Source organism: Sorex araneus, chromosome 5 (genome assembly GCF_027595985.1).
Source record: "Sorex araneus isolate mSorAra2 chromosome 5, mSorAra2.pri, whole genome shotgun sequence".
NCBI lineage: Eukaryota > Metazoa > Chordata > Mammalia > Eulipotyphla > Soricidae > Sorex > Sorex araneus.
This window is the reverse complement of record NC_073306.1, coordinates 14230821-14253540: the sequence shown is the minus strand read 5'-3', so window position 1 is coordinate 14253540 and position 22720 is coordinate 14230821. Positions and strand designations below refer to the sequence as shown.

Sequence of the window (22720 nt, the reverse complement as noted above, 5' to 3'; positions counted from 1 at the left end):
ATGGGTTCTAGGATATATATCATTCCATAACTAGAATTAATTTTTTTAAATTTTATAAAGTAGTTCATGATATTTGATTACATTTAATATTCAAACACAAATCCCACCACCGTTACACCTTCCCAGCACCATAGTTCCGATGTTTCCATCCTGAAGAACCCCAACCCCTGCCCCAAAGCAGGACCAAAATAATATATTTTGTATTGTTTGTTATGAAAAACTGCTTAAAAATGCTACAAAAAAGTTTCCTTAGAGGAAAGAGTGTGAAGAGTGTTGCATTTCACTGAGCATTGCATTGCACTGTTGCATTAAGCCCTTCTTTAAGAGATCACTAACATGTTGCTAAAGGTTGAGACTTGTGTACATACATACCCTAACTAGAATTTAAAGAGAGCTAAAAATGTCTTGTCCCTCGTAAAGTCTTGACAAAATACCTTCACTCTGCTTGATTTTTTAAGAGTTCTTAAGTCAGCATCCTGGTGGGGAGGGGAGAAGCCACTGTGAGTGACTGTTTTTTGTTAATTCCACCAGATGTTTATACAATATATAAATACATATCATATGATATATTAAAACAAATATATAAATAGATATTTGTGATTGTTGTTTGTTTTTGGGTCACACCCAGCAGTGCTCAGAGATCACTCCTGACTCTTTGCTCAAGGATCACTTCCAACAAGTTGGGGGACCATATACGGTGCTGGGGATCAAACCTCAGTCAGCAGCGTGCAAGGCAGACGCCCCACCTGCTGTACGATGGCTCCAATTCCAAGGTCAACATTTTTTAATTGAAAAGATTCATTAATTAGTATTTCTATTTTGAAGGTTTTTATTTCCTCTCATTGTATCTTTCAAGCACTTATATGTTAACATTGGAAGACACAGTGATTAAGTTTTATTTCAGGATTGCATATGTCATATTAAGCATTGGTTCCTGACTTTCAGGATTTTCTGAAGACTAATGCTTAATATGACATATAATTTAAAGAACCTTTCAAGATTCAGGGTTGAAATATTTATGAAATACTATTTGCAAGTTTATTAATATAGTTTTAATTCGCATTACAGCTGATTCTTAAAGGAACCACCACTTGTCAAGTTTTGATCTGTTAATAAATAAAAATGGGCTGAAAGGGCTGTTAAAATACTCTTCCATTTTCCAACTATATATCTGATTGAGGCCAGATTTTCTTTATATACTCAACCAAAACAACATTTCACAACATATTGAATGTTGAAGTAGATTTGAAAATCCAACTGTCTTCTTTTTAGACAAACATTAAAGATTTGCAGAAATATTTTAAATACCACTCTTCTCGCTATTTTTTGTTTTAGAAAATATAACCCTTTAAGAATAAATATAAGCAATGTATAAAAATATTTGTGCACATGAATATATTGCAAGTATTAATATATTAAAATATTTAAAATTTTTTCCTGCTAATTTCTAATTCAGTTGAGATTAAGAGAACTATGTAAAGTAAAGCTCTTTGAGTTCCCAGGTAAAATTTGAAGAATAACTGACAAATAATAACTTATGCATGTATAATATATATATAATTGAATCCATTTTGAAATATGTTTACTGTCATTCTAGAATTGGTAGGGCAGAACAAGCGGGCTGAAAACTCAGATAGGAGCTAATGTTACTGGCTGTTCTTTGCGTAGGGGGCAGATTGCAGGATTTCTGCTATAGTCTGTACAGTGATATAGTGGAATCACTTCTCCAACTAACTGGTTTTTGCCCTTAGTGTCTTTCAATGATTGGGTGGGGCACATTCATGCTGTCAGAGGAAATAAATACTTAAAGCCTGCTGGCATAGTTATTGATCCCATTTACAAAATACCTTAATAATATAAAATCTAAGCTATTTGACAGCGTCACTGGCACCATAGCCTACCAAGTAACAGTTTGTTTTTATTTATTTGTTTGTTTGTTTTGCTTTTTTGGGTCATACCCAACGATGCTCAGGGGTTACTCCTGGCTCTACACTCAGGAATTGCTCCCAGTGGTGCTCGGGGGATCATATGGGATGCCAGGGATTGAACTCGGGTCGTCTGCGTGCAAGGCAAAAGCCCTCCCCACTGTCCTATCACTCCGGCCCCAAAGTGACAGTTTAACCATTAGATTATGTGTCACAACAGTCAAGGTAGTGACAGGGCTCCAGAGAGAGAGAGTCCGGAGGTTAAGGCTCTTGCCTTGCATGTGACCAACCCCATTGTATATGGGTCCCCAGTTCTGCCAGGGGTCATTTTTGAGCACAGAGCTAGGAATAGAGCCAGAGTACTACAAAAAAAAATTAAATTAAATAGAATCAAAACAAAACCGACATCTGTGGCACAGGAGTATATTTTTATAGGTAGCATTTTTTTTTTGAAAATGTTTCTGAAGGAATGAGCTATTGTGCCGTATTTTGATCTCTTTTTCTAAAACCTTCCCAACCCCTTAGCAATTTCAATAAACTTATTTGCTGGAGTAGCATTTTTCAAGATGCAAAGTGGAGTAGTTATTGTAAAAAACAAAAGGAGTAATCAAATAAATTTAGAAAACACCAAGTTAAAAGAAATCAAATAGGTTCCTTTACTGTAAGAGTTTTCTGAGCTTTTAATATCCTAATGTGCATTAAGAATTTTCACAAAGAGAATACAGTGCGTAGTTTCAGATAAATCCCTTTGCGGCTCTGTTGGGAAAAGCCTGGGTCTGAGTTTTTACTCTTTTACGGGAAGGGATTGTCACAATTTCAGGTCATCACGACTCGGGGAGGGGACTACCTGCTAGTCATTTTGGAGAAGCAAATGTTCACACTAAACATAGTGATCTACAGCAACACATTGTTAGTGGGTAATCCTTTTACCAGTTGTAAATTTTGTTTCAGATTATGAACATGCGAACATTTAAGAAATAGCCCGGGGTTCTACAGCTAGGAAATGACAGTTGGTGATGTACTTATGTTTGACTCTGAAATCTTGGTCTCCTTCCTGAGATTCATTTATCCAGATTCAATCAAAATCTGTTCCTTTCTCTGATGTCCACCTGTCCAGGGGAGGCTCCAGTTCCAGAGTCAGGCCAGCTTGGGAGCAACAGAGTTATGGAGTCTTTCCCAGAGGGAGGAGGGAGGCTGGAAATAGGGCAGAAGCAGGGAATGGCAGAGAAACCATCACCCTGCTGATGGTGACTTACTGGTCCCCTTCCTCAGGTCCGACCTTGTGTGTTCCTTTGCTTCAATGATGTGCCGTAATTCAAGAGGTGACTCTATAGGCGGTACCCCGAATACCCTCGTCTGTTATACTGTCTTTTCCCCCACATCTGGAAGTGCCCAACAGCCATTCCCAGCCTTGTGCTTAGGGGTCTTCTCTGGCTCTGTACTCATGGGACCACATGTGGTGCTAGGGATCAAATCAGGCTTTCCGCATGCAAAGCCCACTGAGCTATCTCTCTGGCCTCCATCGTATTTTCTTTCAATTCCTCAAAGAAAATAGTGTTCATTTGATAGTATCTTTTGCTGTCAATATCATGTTGGCTTTTTTTTTGCTTTTTTTGGGTCACACTCAGCATTGCACAGGGGTTACTCCTGGCTCATGCACTCAGGAATTACTCCTGGCGGTGCTCAGGGACCGAATGGGATGCTGGGAATTGAACCCTTGTCAGCTGCATGCAAGGCAAATGCCCTACCCACTCTGCTATCACTCCAGCCCCCTATGTTGGCTTTTGATTAATGATTGATTATAGAACCAGCCTGGAACCAAAGGAGTGGTCATTTTTTTCTGGATTATGGAAATATTTTATGCCATTTTTTTAGTATTCAAAGAAATACATCTGAGGATCTGGAGAGATAGCACAGCAGATAGAACTCTTGCCTCGCATAAAGCAAGCCAGGTTTGATCCCCAGCACCCTATGTGGTACTCTGAGCCCTGCCAGTAGTGATTCCTGAGCAAAGAGCCAGGAATTAGTCCTGAGCACAGCCATAAATAAATTAGATAGCTTCATTTCTTTTGTAGCTCATAACCTGAATTTCTTTTCTGTTATTGTTGCTGTTTTATTTTGGGGTGGGGTCATCCCTGGTGTTGGTCAGGTCTTAATCCTGGCTCTGTGCATCTCACCCATTATACCGTCTCTAGTCCTGCATACTGAATTTCTTTAGATTTTCAAATATTTTTAATTTAAATTTTCATTGACAACAGCTATCAGAGAATTTAGCATGCAAAGTAATATATATATATGTAGAATACCTATAAAAGAAGATTATATTTTATACACTTAGCCAAGAACTTGTTAAAATATTTTTTTCTTTTTTCAAATTTTTAAAAAATTTTTGAGTCATACCTGGTGTGGTGAGGTGCCTTGGAATTCTGGGGACCAAACTTTGGTCTTTTGCATATAAATCAAGTATTCCAGGCTTTTGAATGATCTCTTTGGCCCTAGCTTTTGTTTTTGTTTTGTTTTCTAATTCTAGGGCCAAAAAGATAGTACAGAGGATAAAGCACTTACCTTGCATGTGGCTGACACCCCAGTTCTGCTTCTGGTACCACATATGGTCCCCTGAGTACCCCTCAGGAGTAATCCCTGAGTACCAAACTAGAAGTACCCACAGAGTGCAAAATTAGGAGAAACCTTGAACCCCACAGTGTGACTTCAAGCCACGCCTAATTTTTTAAAAAAATTTTTTATTGAATCACCATGTGGAAAGTTACAAAGTTCTCAGGTTTATGTCTCAGTTATGCAATATTCAAACACCATCCCTTCACCAGTGCCCATATTCCACCACCAAAAACCCCAGTATACCCCCCGCCCCCGCCTCCCCACCCCCAACAGTATAACTGTTGAATTTTACTTCATTTTCTCTTTACCTTGATTAAGTTCCATATTTCAACACAAAACTCACTATTGTTGTTGGAGTTTCCCTCCAAGAAAGACAGCTCTACTACCAAGGAAGCATTTGATAATTAGTTTTCCATTAAAAGATTGTATGTTTTCAGTTTTTAGAAAAGGTTGCGCGGCCTCATTAGCGGCCACTTGGTTCGGAGTTGTCCCAGTCCCGCATCCCGGAGCCGTGTTAGTTGCTGCTCAGTGTTGCCGGGGCTCCATCTGGAGAAGGTGTGGTGGCTGCTGGCCCGGTCTTGGGTCTGGAGCATTCTCCCGCTGTGTTGCTCACCAGAACGCCCGGCTTGTTCTCTGTTGAATGTGGCAAGATGGCACCGACCACCCCTAATTAAAAAAAAATTATAAAAATTATAAAAATGATGCTTGTGGAGCCAGAAAGATGGCACAGCCGGCAGGGTGTTTGCATTGTGCAAGGCTGACCAGGGTTTGATCACCGGCACCCGGCACCCCCTATGATTGTTGCCTTGAAGCCCATTAGGAGTGGTTCTTGAGAGTAAAGCGCCAGGAGTAAGCCCTGAGCACCACTGGGCATTGCCCCCAAAACAACAAAAATAATGATGCTTGTTAGCGGCTCACTGTAATAATGAGGCACTTGTTACGGCACCTGTTTTAATTTTGCAGGCTCCCACTCTGCCTTTTCCCATGTGCATCATTTCCCCCCTTTGGCTGATTAAGCTTTAGTATTTCAGTATTCGATTAGCACATGGTGTCTTTGAATTTCGGCATAGCTATTTATTGGCTATTGTTGATTTATGATTTCTGTTAAAGAACAAAAAGGACATCGCGTCTCCAGCTCCCTTCCTCAGGAGGCAGGGTGTGGAGGGAGAATATTGAATAGAAAATATCAGTAGAATGAGGTGTTTGTCTGGGGCCACTGGACTTCAGCAAGGTGACTGTCACTTGGTGACTTTCCTGTCAACCTGGCTAATGACTTGTTTTTGCTCTTATGAATTCTACAGAACACCTGTTTTTTGGAGGAAGAAAATGTTTAACTTTCAGTGACAGATGCAAATTATCCACATCATTTTAAATTGAGTTGAGATAAAATTGGAAAAATGTGGTGCCTCCTAAGTGACAAAATATGAACTTAGGGTGAAATGCCCGTCTTTGGCCAAGCCAAGTATGAAAAAATGGAGTCTTTATTTTTAGTATCTGTTCAGGGCATAATTCTGTTCGAGAAAGGATTGTTTCACAGACCCTTATTTTCATCATGACTGCTGAGTTGCTCTTTCTCTCTTCACACACACACACACACACGCACACACATGCACATGCACACACATGCACATGCGCACACACATGTGCACACACACACATGCATTAAACTTGGGACCTCTTACACGTGAGGCTTGAGCTCCATACTTGTCCCCAATTTCCTCTTAAGTCATTGCTTATTTCAAGTTTCTAGTACTGATAAAAATATAACATTAACTTTTTCTTGCTTTAAAGTAGAAATCCAGCAGTGTTTTATTTCTTTTTCCATAATAATTTTCTCCTTGACTCTATACCAGCTGGTAGTCAGGAGTCCCTAGGGCCACTGCCAGGGAACTAACTCAGCCATCAAGGCCCGGAAGTTCTATGCGAGGCCCAAGTATGTGGTGTTTCTGGGACTCTGGGTTACCAGAGATACCCGGGCCACCCCCATGGTGCTTGTGGGTTTCCGGGGCCATACCTGCTGATGCTCATGGATTACTCCTGGTTCAGTGCTCAAGAGTCACTCCTGGCGGTGCTTGGGGGACCATGTGCTTCTGGGGATCATACCTAGACCTCCTGCATGCCGACATTGTGTCTCTCCAGCTTTCGTTTTCAGTCTTTTAAACCTGAGAACAGGAAAGGGGTAGAGTTACCATCTACTAAGGTTACTCGGGCGACAGTCACATTATCTATCTTCCAGTAGACTAAGTGAGAACAGGCCTTTAGTGGGACAACTTGGGTTGACCTTGGTGGACTAAGTTACTTAATAGGTTTGTGATACTGGTCAAGCCAGGCAGCTTTTTGGAATCAGTTTTTCTCATTTTAAAATAGTCATTCTCGGGGCTGGAGTGATAGCACAGCGGATAGGGCGTTTGCCTTGCACACAGCCAACCTTGGTTTGATCCCCAGCATCCCATATGGTACCCTGAGCACCACCAGGAGAAATTCCTGAGTGCATGAGTCAAGAGCAATGCCAGGTGTGACCCAAAAAGCAAAAAAAAAAAAAAAAAAAAAAGTCATTCTCTGAGTGAGATGATATGTGAAAAGTATATTTAAACTGAACAGAATTCAGAAATCTGCCGATACAAATTTAGTGAAAAGTGCAGCTGAGTGTGCTGTTTCAAAAATTTAGCAAATGAGATGTTATCATGTTTGTTTCTTTACCTATCTTCAGCGTGCAGTTCTTATCCATAGTGATCATTTCCAACATGATATCAAGCATGATAACTTCTCAGTATATGTATTGCAAACCATAATGCTCAAAAGGAGAGAGAGAGAGAGAGAGAGAGAGAGAGAGAGAGAGTGAGACTGAGAGAGCGAGAGTGAGGGGGGGTGAGGAAGAAAAATGCCTGTTATAGAGGCAGGCTGGGGGTGGGGGTAGAGAAGGTAGGGGAAGGGGGAGTGACGGGAGGGAAACTGGGGTCATTGGTGGTGGGAAAAATACACTGGTGGAGGGATGGGTGTTGGAACATCGTATGACTGAAACCAGATCATGAACAGCAGGCCACGTAAGTGTGTATCTCATGGTGACTCAATAAAAAAAATTAATGAAATAATTTTACAAATGAGAATAGAATGTAAAGGATAAACATTTTGATAAGATATTCTTGTTTTGCTGTTTTGTTTTGTTTTTTAAGTTTTGGGGCCGTACCTGGTAGTGTTCAGTGTCCTGTAATGTGTGTTCACTGCAGAAGCCGGCATGATATTGCACGAAGATAGTCAGATAATGTCACTCCCGTGCTCTGTCTCCCCCATGGACGTCCTTTCTTCCCATAGACCCAGCACACACACTGCAGTGCTCACCCCATCCGTTCCCTCATCTTTCCTCCACTCTTATTTATTTTTTGCTTGTCCTCTTGTGGACCCATGGGTGGCATGCTGTACCTTATACAATCAGCTGTGTTTCCTTCCTATTTTTGTTTTATTATTGATTTTTTTTTTCTTGGAGGGCCCCAGCAGCTGGTGAGGAGACATCTAGGTGGCAGTGCTCAGGAGCCATTGCTGGCTCAGTGCTCCAAGACCGTATGTGGTGGTAGGGATTGAGCCAGGGTTGTCTTTGTGTTGCGGCTTCAGTCCCTGTGCTGCCTCTCCAGCCCTGCTCCCCACTTTTAGATGGCCCTTTGGATCGCCACTTTTCCAGAACTGCAAGTCTGAGTCTAAACTGTTTGTTACCTTGTGAAATTAGATGTTGGTTTATCCCAATGATTTTGTTTGTTTGTTTGTTTTCTTGAATCAAAGGATGGCCGGCTCCAGACAGGAGACCACATCTTGAAGATCGGTTCCACAAATGTGCAGGGAATGACCAGTGAGCAAGTCGCCCAAGTGCTGAGGAACTGTGGGAATTCAGTCAGGATGCTCGTGGCCAGAAACCCCATGGGTGAAATTTCTGTAACTCCTCCGACCCCAACATCCTTTCCTGTTGCTCAGCAGAATGCAGCCCACAGAAGCTCTAGTTTCGTGAGTATGAGAACCATCCTTTTATTTTAAATCAAAGCCTGGTGTGGCACCATGCACAGAAATACCCCAGACTCTTGTTCTGACAAAGTGAGAATGGGTCTTCTTCCATGGAACAACTTGGGTTGAACTTGGTGGACTGAGTCACTTAAAAGATTTGTGGCATCGATCACTCGGTCCCATGAGGGACGTGAGGAGTTTCCCTTTAGAACAAGGAGACCCATTTTTCTTTCTTTTGGATTGACGCTAAACCCTGGGTCAGTCCTTGTGTCTCAGCTACTCATCTCTAATGTGGAGAAGGCTACTACTGACCATTTCTAGTCCACCAGCTGGTGAGGAGAAGTCCAGGCGGGAGGGGAGACAGCAAATATCGCCCATGTTTGAGAGACTTGCCAGTGATTTAGAATAAAGTGGCCAAATAGAATAGAGACCATGACTATTATTGATAACAATCATTAAGATCATCCCCGGTTATCATTGGATAACCTGGAATGATAGCATAGCCGGTAGGGCATTTGCCTTGCACACGGCCAACCCGGGTTCAATTCCTCCGTCCCTCTCAGAGAGCCCAGCAAGCTACCAAGAGTATCCCGCCCACACGGCAGAACCTAGCAAGCTCCCCGTGGTGTATTTGATATGCTGAAAACAGTAACAAGTCTCACAATGGAGACGTTACTGATGCCCATTCAAGCAAATCGATGAACAACAGAACAACAGTGCTGCAGTACAATCATTGTCAAACACCTACTATTATCCAATTTGTTGGAATTCTCTGTAATTATGCAGGATAGGACTTCTCTCTGTCGAGATAAGATGTTAGTAAATGAGTAGAAGACACCCAAAGAACTCAGACAAGGACAGAGACAGAGTAACTTTCCAGTGCTGCTTTTTGAATCCATCCCCGCTGTGGTCCATTTCATATGCTTTTCAACTTTCTCAAGGGCTCTGGATTCAAGAGATAAGAGGAAATACTTTTCCAAAGGAGGGGTCAGAAGGAAGAAAAAAGAAAAGAGAAGTTATTGTGAGTTGGGTAAACACTACTGTTCCTCTTCATCTGAATCTGTAGGGCTGTTCAGTATCTTCTAGAATTTGTTTGCTTTTCCCTGCTCAGATCCCTACGAGTGGGTGTTTTCTCCCATCCAAGTACTAACCAACCCCGCTTAGCTTCCGAGATCAGAGGAGATAGGGCGAGGTCGGGGTGATATGGTCCTAGACTGAGTGGATGTTTTCTTCTGAAATATCAGAATCATTTTTGTTTTCTTCTCTAAAACTGTTGTACAACCATTTTCTTTTCTATCCGTTATCCCAGGACTCTGGAACCTTCTATTTTGTAGTGAGGGGCAGTGGCTACAGCATGATGAGAAGTCATCCATGTACTCTCTAATGTTAGTGTTCTGAATTGAAAGCAGGGCGCTACATTTCTAGACACCCTTATCTTTTACAAAAATATCTTAAATTAGAATACAAGTAAGGAAAATAAGTTTTAGTTCAGTGTGGTTTGTCCAAATCATTATTCACAATCATTGTACCTACCTTTCTTTTTGGGTCACACACGGCGATGCACAGGGGTTACTCCTGGCTCATGCACTCAGGAATTACCCCTGGCGGTGCTCAGGGGACCATATGGGGTGCTGGGAATCGAACCTGGCTCAGCCTCGTGCAAGCCAAACGCCCTATCCGCTGTGCTATTGCTCCATAATTTTCTTTATGTGTAATTCTTCCAGATACACACTTAACCTGAGAGGTTTTATATTTATGTGACGATATTCACTTTCTATCATTGTATAACAGATCGCCATCAACTTAGTAGCTTGAACAAAACCCCGTGTTAGTCCAGAGTTCTTTCTCCCCGCCTCCCCAGAACAGAATTAGGTTATAAGTATGGGTGGGCTCGACTGGACTCCATGCTCAGATTATTTTGTTTTTTGCACCATCCTTTGTAGTTCTCAGGGATCATGCCTGCAGTGTGTTCAGGGGACCAAACGTGGTGCCTTCTGTTGGCTATATGCAAGGCGAGTGCCCTGTCCACTGTACTATCTCATGAACTCTAGATACTTTTAAAAGCAGAATCAAGATGGCAGCCCATAATGGGCCTGTATCTGTATGCTTCCAGGCTAGTCTGTTTCTAAGTGCATTTAGATTGTTGACAGACTACAATTCCCAGCACTGTTGAAGTTTAGACTGGAGTGTCTTCTTTTTTCAGCTGTCGGCTAAGTACTTCTTTCAGCTTCTAAAGGCCTGCTCTAATTCACCCTCATTGGCCCCACTCCTTCCAGCCACAAACCTGGTCTGTTGTGTGCTTCAAATCTTTTTCACTTACCATTCTGCCAACAGCAGAAGAAAACTCTGCCTTTGAAGGGTGAGATCAGAACCACCTGGATCATGTTCCTTTTGCCGCATCACATAACATAAACACCAGAATAGTACCAGGGTCAACAGTCAGGACCATCTTAACATTCTGCATTTTTACAGGTGCTGAGAAAACGTCTTGATTTCCAACCATACATAGCTATCTATACACAGTTACGAAATGAAACATGATATATAACGAAAATTATTTTTTCTTTAGGATGATTTTACTCTTTCTGAAACTTATGATGTTGAACTCATTAAAAAGGATGGACAAAGTCTTGGAATTAGAATTGTAGGCTATATTGGAAACTCTCATACAGGTAAATGAGTCGTTTCTACTTTATATTCGGAAATAATTGCAAAGGAAGTTAAGGTTTCTTGACAGAAAATTAAATGTCTGCAGATTTTAATTTAAACATTGAACAATAAAACCATGAATCTTTAATAGTAACCAGTTACTTTTCAATGCTTAGAAAGCCACTGTCTTATCTCACTAGTTTTATAGCTGCCTTGATAGTTATCGACTAAGGAATTTTAACTGTTTCAACTCAGTGAATAATATCTAAATCGCATCTCTTCTATGTCTAAAATAGACCTATTTTGAATTTTGTGGTTTCCTTACTCTGATGTCCTACGTGTGATACAGTAAAATAATTTCTACATGTATTTGATATTGTAAACTGCAAAAAAAGGTAAAAAGATGTTATGCTTACGGAGACCAGGAATGGCCTCGGCTAAAGTTCCTGCCTCACAAGCTTTGACTTGCAGAGCTTAAACAGGAGCTCATAAATTCCATTCCAAGCACCTCCACCTGTGCTGAGCATCATTCCAGCATGCCTGGTGGCATTGTTGCCAGACACTGCTGCACCGGAAATGGATTTTCAGCGCCGGAAATGGTTTTTGGCTGCATAGTATTCATGTGTGCGAGCACTGTGGCTGCAGAGATGCGAGCACCAAGGGCAGGAGTGCACACCTCCTCCAGTTAGTTTACAGGTTGCGGGGCACAACTAAAGAACACGCGTGCCAGCTTCGAAGCGGGAGTGTGAGCGCCCCCTAGAGGGGGGACCATATGGGATGCTGGAGATAGAATCCAGTGGGCAGCATGCAAGGCAAATATCCTACCTGCTGTATCGCTCTGTGCCCTTCAATGACAACTTTTATGTAAAGGGAATACAGTGAAAGAATACAGGCATGGTTCTTGTGCTCAGAATAATGCTCCTCGCTACTTTCAAAGCCTTGGTAAACTCACAAAAAGACTCTATTTTTATTAGAAGAGTCTTAAAGAACCGTAAATGCTTTTTACAAATATTTGCTAGCAGCACAGAAATTCACTACTGTAATTTTCTGATGTTTAAAAAGTAACAAGATTCAGGAGTTAATTTTTTTATTAAAAATTATTATTTTGCATACTTAGAGCAGGTGGAAGGATTTAGTGTGCTAATATATTCAAAGTCCTGAATGAAATTCATGTCAGACCACCACCTTGTGCTATTTTAGCCTAATGAAATAACTGTTTTCCACCCTTTAGGTTTTTCTAAGTGTCACCTTTTTTAGGTTCAGAATTTAAATGAGTTCCAAAAGAACTAAGTATGGATTGTATAATAATGTTGCAGAAGCTATATTGAGTAGCTGTTAGTATGCTGTCTGGTTGGAGAAATTATGGCAAAGTTCCTAACTTTGTGCCTTATGAACTTTTATCATATTAAGTTTTCAAGGTCTTCTTGTAAACCTAATAATATATATGCACAGCAAACTGAAAATGAATAACAGACTAGAAAATTTGATGCTGCTGCTGCTGAATAAAAAATTATTTCACTTCTTGAGATTCAAAAGAAGTTTTGGGGAGCAAGTAGCGGGCTGTGGTAAATCCCTAAACTTGAACAGAAAGTACATGTGCAGACTGGAAAGGTAGTGCAGCAGGTAGGGCACTTGCCTTGCATATGCATGACCTATGTTCAGTCCCGGGCGCTCGCATGTGATTTCTTGAGTGCAGAGCCAGAGGTAAGCCCTGAACTTGGCTGGGTGTGGCCCCAAAATTAATAATAATAATAATGTAGCTATGCTTTTTGGTAATACTTTTTTGAAGAGTTTTTCACTTTATTCTATCCACTGGACTTTTGACAGATTTTTTTCTTTGTTCCTGGAAAGGGTAGAAAATTTAATATAATTCCAGGAGGCAAACATTTAATTCCTCACATTTTTGTTGTTGTTGTTTTTGTTTTTGGGCAACACCCAGCAGTGCTCAGGGCTTGCTCCTGGCTCTGTGCTCGGGGACTTAGTGGACTATATGTGGTGTTAGGATTGAACCTGAATCATTTGTGTGCAAGGCAACAACCTTACCTGCTGTGCAATCTCTCTGGCCCCTCTTTACATATTTTCAAAGGATAAGTGAAACGATTTTGCAGAGAGACAAGCAACAATCTTTCATACAGTGGATTCAGTTTGACAGAGGGAAGTAGAGAATTCACAAAGAAAGAAATGTTTGTGCTAATCATGGGTGGAAAAGGGTTTGATAGAAACAAGATTGACTGGGATAAAAGAAATCAAATTAAATAAGGGAATAAAAATAAAATTGGTCTTTGGTGGAAGAGCAAGACTCTCAAGAGCTGGAGCAATAGTACAGCAGGGAGGGTGTTTACTTTGCGTACGACCGGCCCGGGTTCAATTCCCAGCATCTCATATGGGCCCCAGAGCCCTCCAAGAGTGATCCAAAAGCACAGAGCCAGGAGTAAGTACTGAGCACTGCTGGATGTGGTCCAAAAACGAAACAAAATAAAGTGAAAAAAAAAGAAAAGAAAGAATCTCATGTGTTAACCTTTGTCTTTTTGAAAGTATGACAGCGAAGTGAAGTGAAATGTCTGGGGAGATTATGGTTATCGTGAATGGTACTGATGGGATTTAGTGTTCCATGTGTAGGCACTGGGAATCCAGTGCTATTTTTTATACCAGAGATATTTTACTTTTCTTTTTGATTTGTTTTCTGAGTCACACTTGACAGTACTGAGGTCTTACCTCTGGCTCTAAACTCAGGGGTCTCTCCTGTCTGTGCTACGGGGACCAAATAGAGTGCCAGGGATCAAACCTGGGTTGGCTGCATGCAAGGTAAATGCACTACCTGCTGAATTATCACTCCAGCTCCATTCTTACATTTTTTTAAATTAGTAAATAGAAATGTAGAATCCTGCAATTACAGTTTCTTTTTTTCAATTTCCCATCTCGGTATTTTCCCTTGGTTATTTCCCTGAATTGTAATTATTTTAAAAAGTGTGCTTTTTAAGTTCATTTCAGTGTAAATGTTTTAATTTGAAAAACAAAGGTGATTTCAGGTGGCTGAGTTAGCTTGCTTTTCAAGACCCACTCACGTATTTGGGTGCCTCACATGAGCAGTGAATTAAATACAGCAGAAAGACTTGCTAAGAGTCTAGTCATAGTTTGGATAAAGATGATGAGAGCTTCCGCCAAGTCAGCGGTGAGAAGGGAGATGACCAGGAAAAAGGGCCTGGTTTAGCTCCGCTCTTTGGATTCCACCTTCCGCACCCATGCTTTTTATCAAGTTTCCATCACTGATTATTTTTTCCAGAAGAGTAGTCATCCGTCAAATCACTTGGAATTCAGGTGGCTTGTGATGGTGACAGTTTGAAATAGTCCATCAATTTCTCTGCTCATGTTCGAAATAGTATTTGTCAAGGCTGTAGCTGATTAACCTCTTGATATGAATTTTGCAATCAAGGCCTAATTAGAGCTTTCTTTCTTTTTCCTTATGTTCTGTGCACCTTAGGGGAAGCTTCAGGGATTTATGTGAAAAGTATAATACCTGGCAGTGCTGCATATTACAATGGCCAAATTCAAACAAATGACAAGATAATTGCTGTAAGTAACCACCCTCTATTTTAGAATGGAACCTAGTTGAGAGGGGAAATGTCTTTATTACAATATTTATGTATGAGAGGGAAATGACTTACATATAGAGTCTCTTTTACTTCTTCTTTTTTTTTAAAGTTGAATCGCCATGAGCTACAGTTACAAAATTTTTATATTTGAGTTTCAGTCATACAGTGATCAAACGCCCATTCCTCCACCAGTGCGCATTTTCTACCACCAATGTCCCTAGTGTCCCTCCTGCCCCTCCCCTCGCCACCCTTCCCCCTGCTTCTATGGCAGACAATGCCTCTTTCTCTCTCTCTCTCTGCCTGTTACTCTCTCTACATATGGGCATTATGGTTTGCAATCCAAATATTGAGAGGGCATCATATTTGGACCTTTATCTACTTTCAGCACACATCTTCCATCCTGAACTATCCCTTAACCATCATTGACTTTGTAATCCCTTCTCTATATCCCAGCTGCCTTCTCCCCCAGCTCATAAGGCAGGCTTCCAACTGTGGGGCAATCTTTCTGGCCCTTGTCTCTACTAACACCCCAGGACAGTAGTAGTCTCTTGAGGATTTTTACAACTAATCCCAGTTCAATGTTGGTGGGGAAAGGGTAGGGTTTGGAAAGAGGAAGGTGAGGGTTGCTCCTAGCAGTGCTCAGGGGACCATGTGGTGTTGGAAATTGGATGTATCCTCTTGCAATGCAGAGCATATACTCCAGCCTATTGAGCTATCTCTCTGGCCCCTTTAAAAGCTTTGTTTCTTGGTATAGTGAAATTTCACTAGTTTGGGTGTAGCAGTCCTGTTTTCCCTTCACTATCAGTGAAGAAAAGTTACTAATTGATTGGCAGGAGAAGAATATGTATGCTATTTACATATATTGACATATGTCATATTTAATATATGCACATATTTATTTGAAAGGTGTATGTCACTTTCTTCTAGAAAACACTTTTTCAGCACCTCTTTTTGTTATCTGAACTCATTCACTTTACATTTAATTAATACATGATCTGGTATCTCATCCAAAATGCTCTTTGTGAAATTAGTTTTTCTACTGACAGATGATTTGGTGGGGGCAGGGTTGGGCAGGGGTGATGGATCATGTCTGGAGGTGCTCAGGGCCATTCCTGGCTCTGAACTCAGCAGCCATCCCTGACAGTGTTTGAGGAACCATCTGCAGTGCCAAGCATGGAACTGGGGTCAGCCACATGCAAGGCGAGTGACTTAGCCCCTGTACTATTTCTCTGGCCTTCAACTAAATGTATTTTAAGAACATAGAAAATTTTATACTCCGCAAATGAGTGCAGTCCTTCTATGTCTGCCCCTCTCATTTCACTTAGCATGATACTCTCCATGTCTATTCATTTATAAGCAAATTTCATGACTTCCTCTCTCCTAACAGCTGCATAGTATTCTATTGTGTAGATGTACCTAAGTTTCTTTAACATGAGGCGGATACCCCAGGACAGTAGACACTAGGGCCAGGAGGATTGCCCCATAGCTGGATACTGCTTCATGAGCAGAGGGGATAAGGCAGGTGAAATAGAGAAAGAATCACTAAGAAAATGATGGCTGGAGGAATCAGTTGGAATGGGAGATGTGTGCTGAAAGTAGATAATGGACCAAACATGATGACCTCTCGGTGTCTGTGTTGCAAGCCATAATGCTCAAAAGTAGAGAGAGAGTATGGGGAATATTGTCTGCCATGGAGGCAGGGGGAGGGTGAGAAAGGGTGGGTATACCGGGGATATTGGTGGTGGGGAATGTGCACTGGTGGAGGGATGGGTGTTTGATCATTGTATGCTTGTGACCCAAACATGAAAGCTTATAACTATGTCACGGTGATCCAATAAAATAAAAAAAAAAAAGAAAGAAAATGGAGACATTTGATATATTTGAGAATGTGATTATCTCCTTTACCATATCAGGTCAGTCTTTCCTCCCTTTAAGATAAATGACTCTCCACTTATTGAGTTGTACCAAAACAAGTGTTGGCGTAATTAGAATCTTCAGATTTGTTTTACAGATTGAATGGCTGTGCCCTTCCATCACTCTTACATAACTGGGCACAGGAAATGTCTTGTGATTTACAGAGTTTAGAGATAAACAGTAGCAGTAGTAGCTTTGGAGAAAATACAAGGAAAGCTAAAGCAATGGCTTGACTAGCTAGACTAAATTAGTTAGACTTCTTTCTTTAGAAACTTTTTCAGAACTTGAGAAGAGCTAATGGAGGCAGGTAGGTGTATTTTTTTTTTTTTGCAAAATGGCACAAAGTGCTAAGATAAAGAGATGAAGGATTGGATGACTTCTTCAATTTTGATAATAATGGATTCTATGAATCTTTCTTCAGAGCTCTGTATGACCATTGATCATCTTTTATAGCACTTTGAATTTCTAATAGCATTAGAGAATAATTTCCTTATTTCTCTGAGACTGTTTCCTAAAATACGTGATGTAGGAGCTCCAGTTTGAATCTGATTACTGGGTCTTCAGGAAGTCTTATGAGTTTCTTTTACCAGTAGTTTTGCATTCTTATTTTAGAATACTTTCTTAGAGATTATAAATTATTGGAGGATAAATGAATTGCTTCATTGTATTCTGCCTTTCCAGAATTAATACTAGTAGCTAACTTGAAATGTCTTTTGTAATCGTGTCTAAATGTTTTAGGTTGATGGTGTGAATATTCAGGGCTTCTCCAACCAGGATGTTGTCGAAGTTTTACGCAACGCAGGGCAAGTGGTCCACCTCACGCTGGTCCGAAGGAAGGCTCCATCTTCTGCTCCTCCTCCTGAACAGTCCGAGAAGAGAGGTAATTAATCTCTTTGACCCTCTGCCTGCTTTCCAGCTGGTGGACCTTTGGAAGAATGGCTCACTGATAGAAGTTGCTCTGTGGATCCGGGCAATAGAAACTGCCCATTTTGTGATATATTGATGGAGAAAAGAACCAGCTCATGAACACATAGGGAACTTTTCCTTTGCCTCTCTTACAGTACGCCCGTCCAAATGCTCCATCAGGGATCCTGACACACGTCAAGCCCTCAGAGCTTCTCTGCCTGAGGATAGAGATCACTTGGCCCTAAAGATTCCCAATTTCATTACTCACATGTGATGCAGTTTTGACACCTTTTGTTCCAGGGGCTCTCTTTGTCTAATGCTTTGACATGTTGAAAGCGTCAGTTTTCATTTCACCTTTAACGATTATTTCTGATATCCTCATTTCTTGATTTGCTTTTTTGAATTATAACAAGAGAAAATGAAACATTGATTTTTATCGAGCCCATTTTTACTTATAAAATTATACTTGTGATTTTGGTGATCTCAATGGGAGAGTTTAATTCCAGCACGAATACCTAACAGAATACAAAGCAAATTTTAATTAGCAACTTATAAAGAGGTCAACAGCATTTGACAGTCATGTGACTACCTGTTAAATTTGAAATGAATGACTAGTGATATGAGTAGTGAGTAAGAAATAAGTTTGTGCCATAGGATAAATTCATTGTTCCCCTTCTCCGAAGCTATAATAAGCTCACACCACTTGGCTTTCAACCGATGCTGATTTTTATTTAAATGGGAACTTTATAAGTTTTATGTGAGAGTGGACGTGCTGCTGTGAGCCAACTGCCTTGTCAACTACATAGTACGTGTGACATTTAAAATGGCCCAAATAGGCTTGTTCTCCAAGCCTGTGTTCTCCCTTGAACTTGGATCTCATTTCCTTGTCTCTGTGTTCGTTTGCTTGTGAGTTTCCTCTCTGGAGAAGCCCATGTTCTCTCTTGAACACGTACTTCTCTCTTTCTCTCCCCTCACGTCTTTCTAAATGAGTTACAATAAAAACCATCTTGCTTCGCCAAAAATAAGTAGATAAATAAGTAAAAATTAATTAATGAAATAAATTGAATGGCCTAAATAGTTACAAATTGTACAAGTGCTGGCTTGACCTTAAAAGGTTTCATAAATATTTATATCAATAGAATGGTTTATTTTAAAGGATGAATAGAAATTTCTTCATTGAAAAAAGACACGTCAAAACATGTATGGGACTCTAAAAGACCTGAAATAGCCCAAACAAATCAGCAAGAAAGGAGAAAAATTAAGGCATTAGCTCACATATAATATATATATATACATTTCTTTTTAGGATCACATCGGCAATGTAGAGGGGTTACTCCTGGCTCTGCACTCAGGAATTACTCCTGGCGGTGCTTGGGGGACGATATGGGATGCTGGGAATCGAACCCGGGTCAGCCACATGCAAGGCAAACACCCTACCCGCTATGCTATTGCTCCAGTCCAGGTAGGGTGTTTGCCTTGCACATGTCTGAACCGGGTTCGATTCCTCCACTCGTCTCGGAGAGCAGACAAGCTACCGAGAGTATCTCGCCTGCATGGCAGAGTCTGGCAAGCTACCCATGGCATATTCGATCTGCCAAAAACAGTAACAACAAGTCTCACGATGGAGACGTTACTGGTGCCCACTTGAGCAAATCAATGAGCAATGGGATGACAGTGACAGTGATGGTTAGAGAGCTTCAGTTGACTCTATCAAATGAAACATGGCATCTGCAAGTTGGCAATTCTTCACTGGGCATGCCTACTTTTAAAATTTGTGTAGGGGCAGGTTTGGTTTAACTCTGTACCTTCTTTCTGTGGTTCGGGTGTCCTTCCCACTTGCCTTAACAGCCCTTCTGAAGGGCTCCTCCAGTCTTTTCCCATTGGGAGAACCATCTCAACCTCGTTTTCTTCCTGTGGCCCTTCCCCATCCCATCCTAGTCTCCTGACATAGCCCCTCTTTGTGCAGTTTTCACATGTGACCCCCTTGGAATATCCTGGTGGCCCACAGATGCAGTTGAGAAACGATGGTGTTTACCCACTTATCATACTACATCATAGTCTCCTGCGATATGTGTGTTCATAATGCCAGGTGCATTAACCTCTGCCCATGCGTGCCTCTGGTACAGTCGGCATCTAATTTTACTGCACCAAGCTGAGTAACTTCTAACTCTAATGCAAGAACTTTCTCTACGATTCTAAATTCTACTGTCTTTTCCTCCTTTCTATTCTTTTAGACGGTTTCTCTACCTTGTGTCTACTATTTGCCTCAAATTAAGCACGCCATGTACTGGAGTATAATTTTCTCCCCAGCAACCCTAGCAGCTTCTGGTCAGCATTTCTTTTGAGTTTAATGGACTCCAGCAATTATCGATCTAGAGAATGCAGAATGCGAAGGAAAACATATCCTATGTAGTTTAAAAGTCTCATGTGAAGGTCTGGGGAGCAAGCTCGAAGTGCTCAGGGCCTATTCCTCACTCAGGGCTCAGGAGTGCCCCCTGATGGTCCATGGGGGGACTACAGGCGGTGCCAGGGATGGAACCAGGGTTGATGCAAGGCAAGCACCTTAACCCTTGTACTATCCCGAAGGCCCCCAGCTGGCATTTTAAATAAAGGAACCCCGTGTTCATGACCAGAGATGTTGTGAGGGAATTGTACAATGGGAGAGCAGCAATGGAACAAGTTCCTTCAAATATGAGGAGCTCTGTTCCTGTCAAGCCAATCCATTTGCTTTGGATGCAAAGCAAACACCCTCAATTCTACAATTCTCATTGTAGGAATTGCTGCAGAACCTCCGAAAACACCTACCCTCTTTCTAACTGGAGCAGTGGAGACAGAAACTACTCTGGACGGGGAGGAGGAAGAAGAAATGGAAGAGAAGATGGATAATCAGAACGTGGACAGTGCACCTGTAGTAGAGAAACCAGGTAGGCACCAAGCATCAAACATAAAGCCTTCTAAGTAATCTTAACTTTCCTATCTGTGAACCAAGTTTGCTCTTTGGAGTTAATGTGACATGCGGAATACAGTAAGTATTTTTGCATCTTTAGTTTTGACTTAGGAATAGTGATTTGCAATCCGGTTAGTAATGGAGTTTCGGGCTTACAGTGTACCGACTCCACACACACCACCAGTGTCAGCATCCCCCTCCTTCAAACACCCCCACCCCCTCTAAATACCCTTGGCAAACTCACGCAAAAGAATGCATTGTTATAGTTTGGGTCACATGATTACAGTACCAACTTATGGTCATAAGTCCATATGGACAGTGATGCTCATGGGTTTTTTTTTTTTGTGAGGGGGAGTTCACACCCAGCGATGCACAGGGGTTACTCCTGGCTCTGCACTCAGGAATTGCTCCTGGTGGTGCCCCGGGGACCATATGGGATGCTGGGATCATATGGGGATGCAAGGCAAACACCCTACCCGCTGTACTATTGATTCAGCCCTGATGATTATGGTTTTGATGTACACAGTTACCTCACCCCCACAAACAAAGTGTCCCAGACCCCTGGCAGATATAAAAAATAAGATATTCTTAAGATCATCAACATCTTAACACTTATGGCAGTTCGGAACCGAGCATGCTGTGGCTTACCCCTTTTTTAATCATATGAATTTTGATTTCACTTTTATTCAGATGTGGTGACCATTTCTCAGTCCTGTCCACCTCTGTAATTGCAGCATACTTAAGTTGGTGTATGATCAGCGATACAACTATACATGCATAACTATCCCTACATTTAATAGTGTTTCCTCTTCATTATAAAAATTCATAATGTATATCTCGCTATTCTTTTCGATATGTTATTTAAGCATACAAGTTAGATAAAAATCTTCCAACTACTATGAAATTAGCTCTTTTTCTTTTTGCCGTTAAATAATTATTTTAGCTCCTCATGTTATTCATTGTGGGGGGGATTATTTTTGTGAAGATTTTATTGAACTGCTGAAAACAAGTTAATTTCTTCTTTTTTGGTATTTAGCCTTTGTGTTATACTTTTTTTTTTTTTTTTTTGCTTTTTGGGTCACACCTGCACAGGGTTCACTCCTGGCTCTGCACTCAGGAATTATCCCTGGTGGTGCTCAGGGGACCATATGGGATGCTGGGAATCGAACCCGGATCAGCCGAGTACAAGGCAAATGCCCTACCTGCTGTGCTGTCACTCTAGCCCCACGTGTTATACTTTCTAACTCATGGCTGCTTTCATTATCCTGTAGAAGGATAATGAAAATAATATGATTAAGTGCCGTGGAGCTAGCACCGGGGTTGAGAGCAAGGCATGCATCCAACCTGGGTTTCTTCCCTGGCACCGTGTGGCTGGGGATAGTCCTAGAGACCCAGAAGCATTGTGTGGTGTGGCCCTGGATACTCCTGAGCACCACTGAGATGGTCCTGGTAGTTCCTGGCCCCACAGGGCTCAAGTAGCCCCACCTTGGAGGCCTCCCCCTAAAAGTGTCACTGTCACTGTCACTGTCATCCCATTGCTCATGGATTTGCTCGAGTGGGCACCAGTCATGTCTCCATTGTGAGACTTCTTGTTACTGTTTTTGGCATATCGAATACATCATAGCGAGATAGTCTTGGTAGGTTGCCGGGCTCTCTGAGAGGGACAGAGGAATCCAACCTGGGTTGGCGGCATGCAAGGCGAACGCCCTACTGCTGTGCTATCACTCCAGCCCCCTGCCCCCATAGTGGATGGAAAGCCAACGTTGTTTCATGTGTGAAACAACGTTGTTTATGTGTGAAATATCATCCTCAACTATCATGTGTTCTTTGTGTGTGTGTGTGTGTGTGTGTGTGTGTGTGTGTGTGGTGTGTGTGTGTGCCACACCAGTAGTGTTTAGTGGCTATCCCTGGCTCTGCTTAGGGTTCATTAATGATGGTTCTTGGGGACCCTATGCTGTACCAGGGATGAACCAGGGTTGGCATTTATGTAAGATAACGCCTTAACCCCTGTTACCTCTCCACCTACGTGGTATGTTTTAAAGCTCACAGGAAAACAATATATTGTATATTTTCTTCAGTTTCCCTTACCAAATAAGGAGCTGCTTCCTGGAAGAGGTTAAACTTTCACGATGATAGAATTCAATTTCTTATGAAAATGTCATCAGGAGTAGGTGCGAAGT

The 22720-nt window shown here is 41.5% G+C and overlaps 1 protein-coding gene across 3 annotated transcripts in view; it reads left to right on the top strand.

The window, feature by feature from the left end:
- Positions 1 to 22720, top strand: part of PATJ (PATJ crumbs cell polarity complex component) — a 370230-nt gene that overhangs the window by 35587 nt on the left and 311923 nt on the right. For all 3 annotated transcript variants that reach the window (XM_055139113.1, XM_055139112.1, XM_055139111.1), the window contains exons 8-12: positions 8316 to 8534; positions 11101 to 11203; positions 14662 to 14753; positions 17426 to 17567; positions 20368 to 20517. In XM_055139113.1, the coding sequence (XP_054995088.1) occupies positions 8316 to 8534; positions 11101 to 11203; positions 14662 to 14753; positions 17426 to 17567; positions 20368 to 20517 (706 nt within the window). The remainder of the gene's footprint in view (positions 1 to 8315; positions 8535 to 11100; positions 11204 to 14661; positions 14754 to 17425; positions 17568 to 20367; positions 20518 to 22720) is intronic.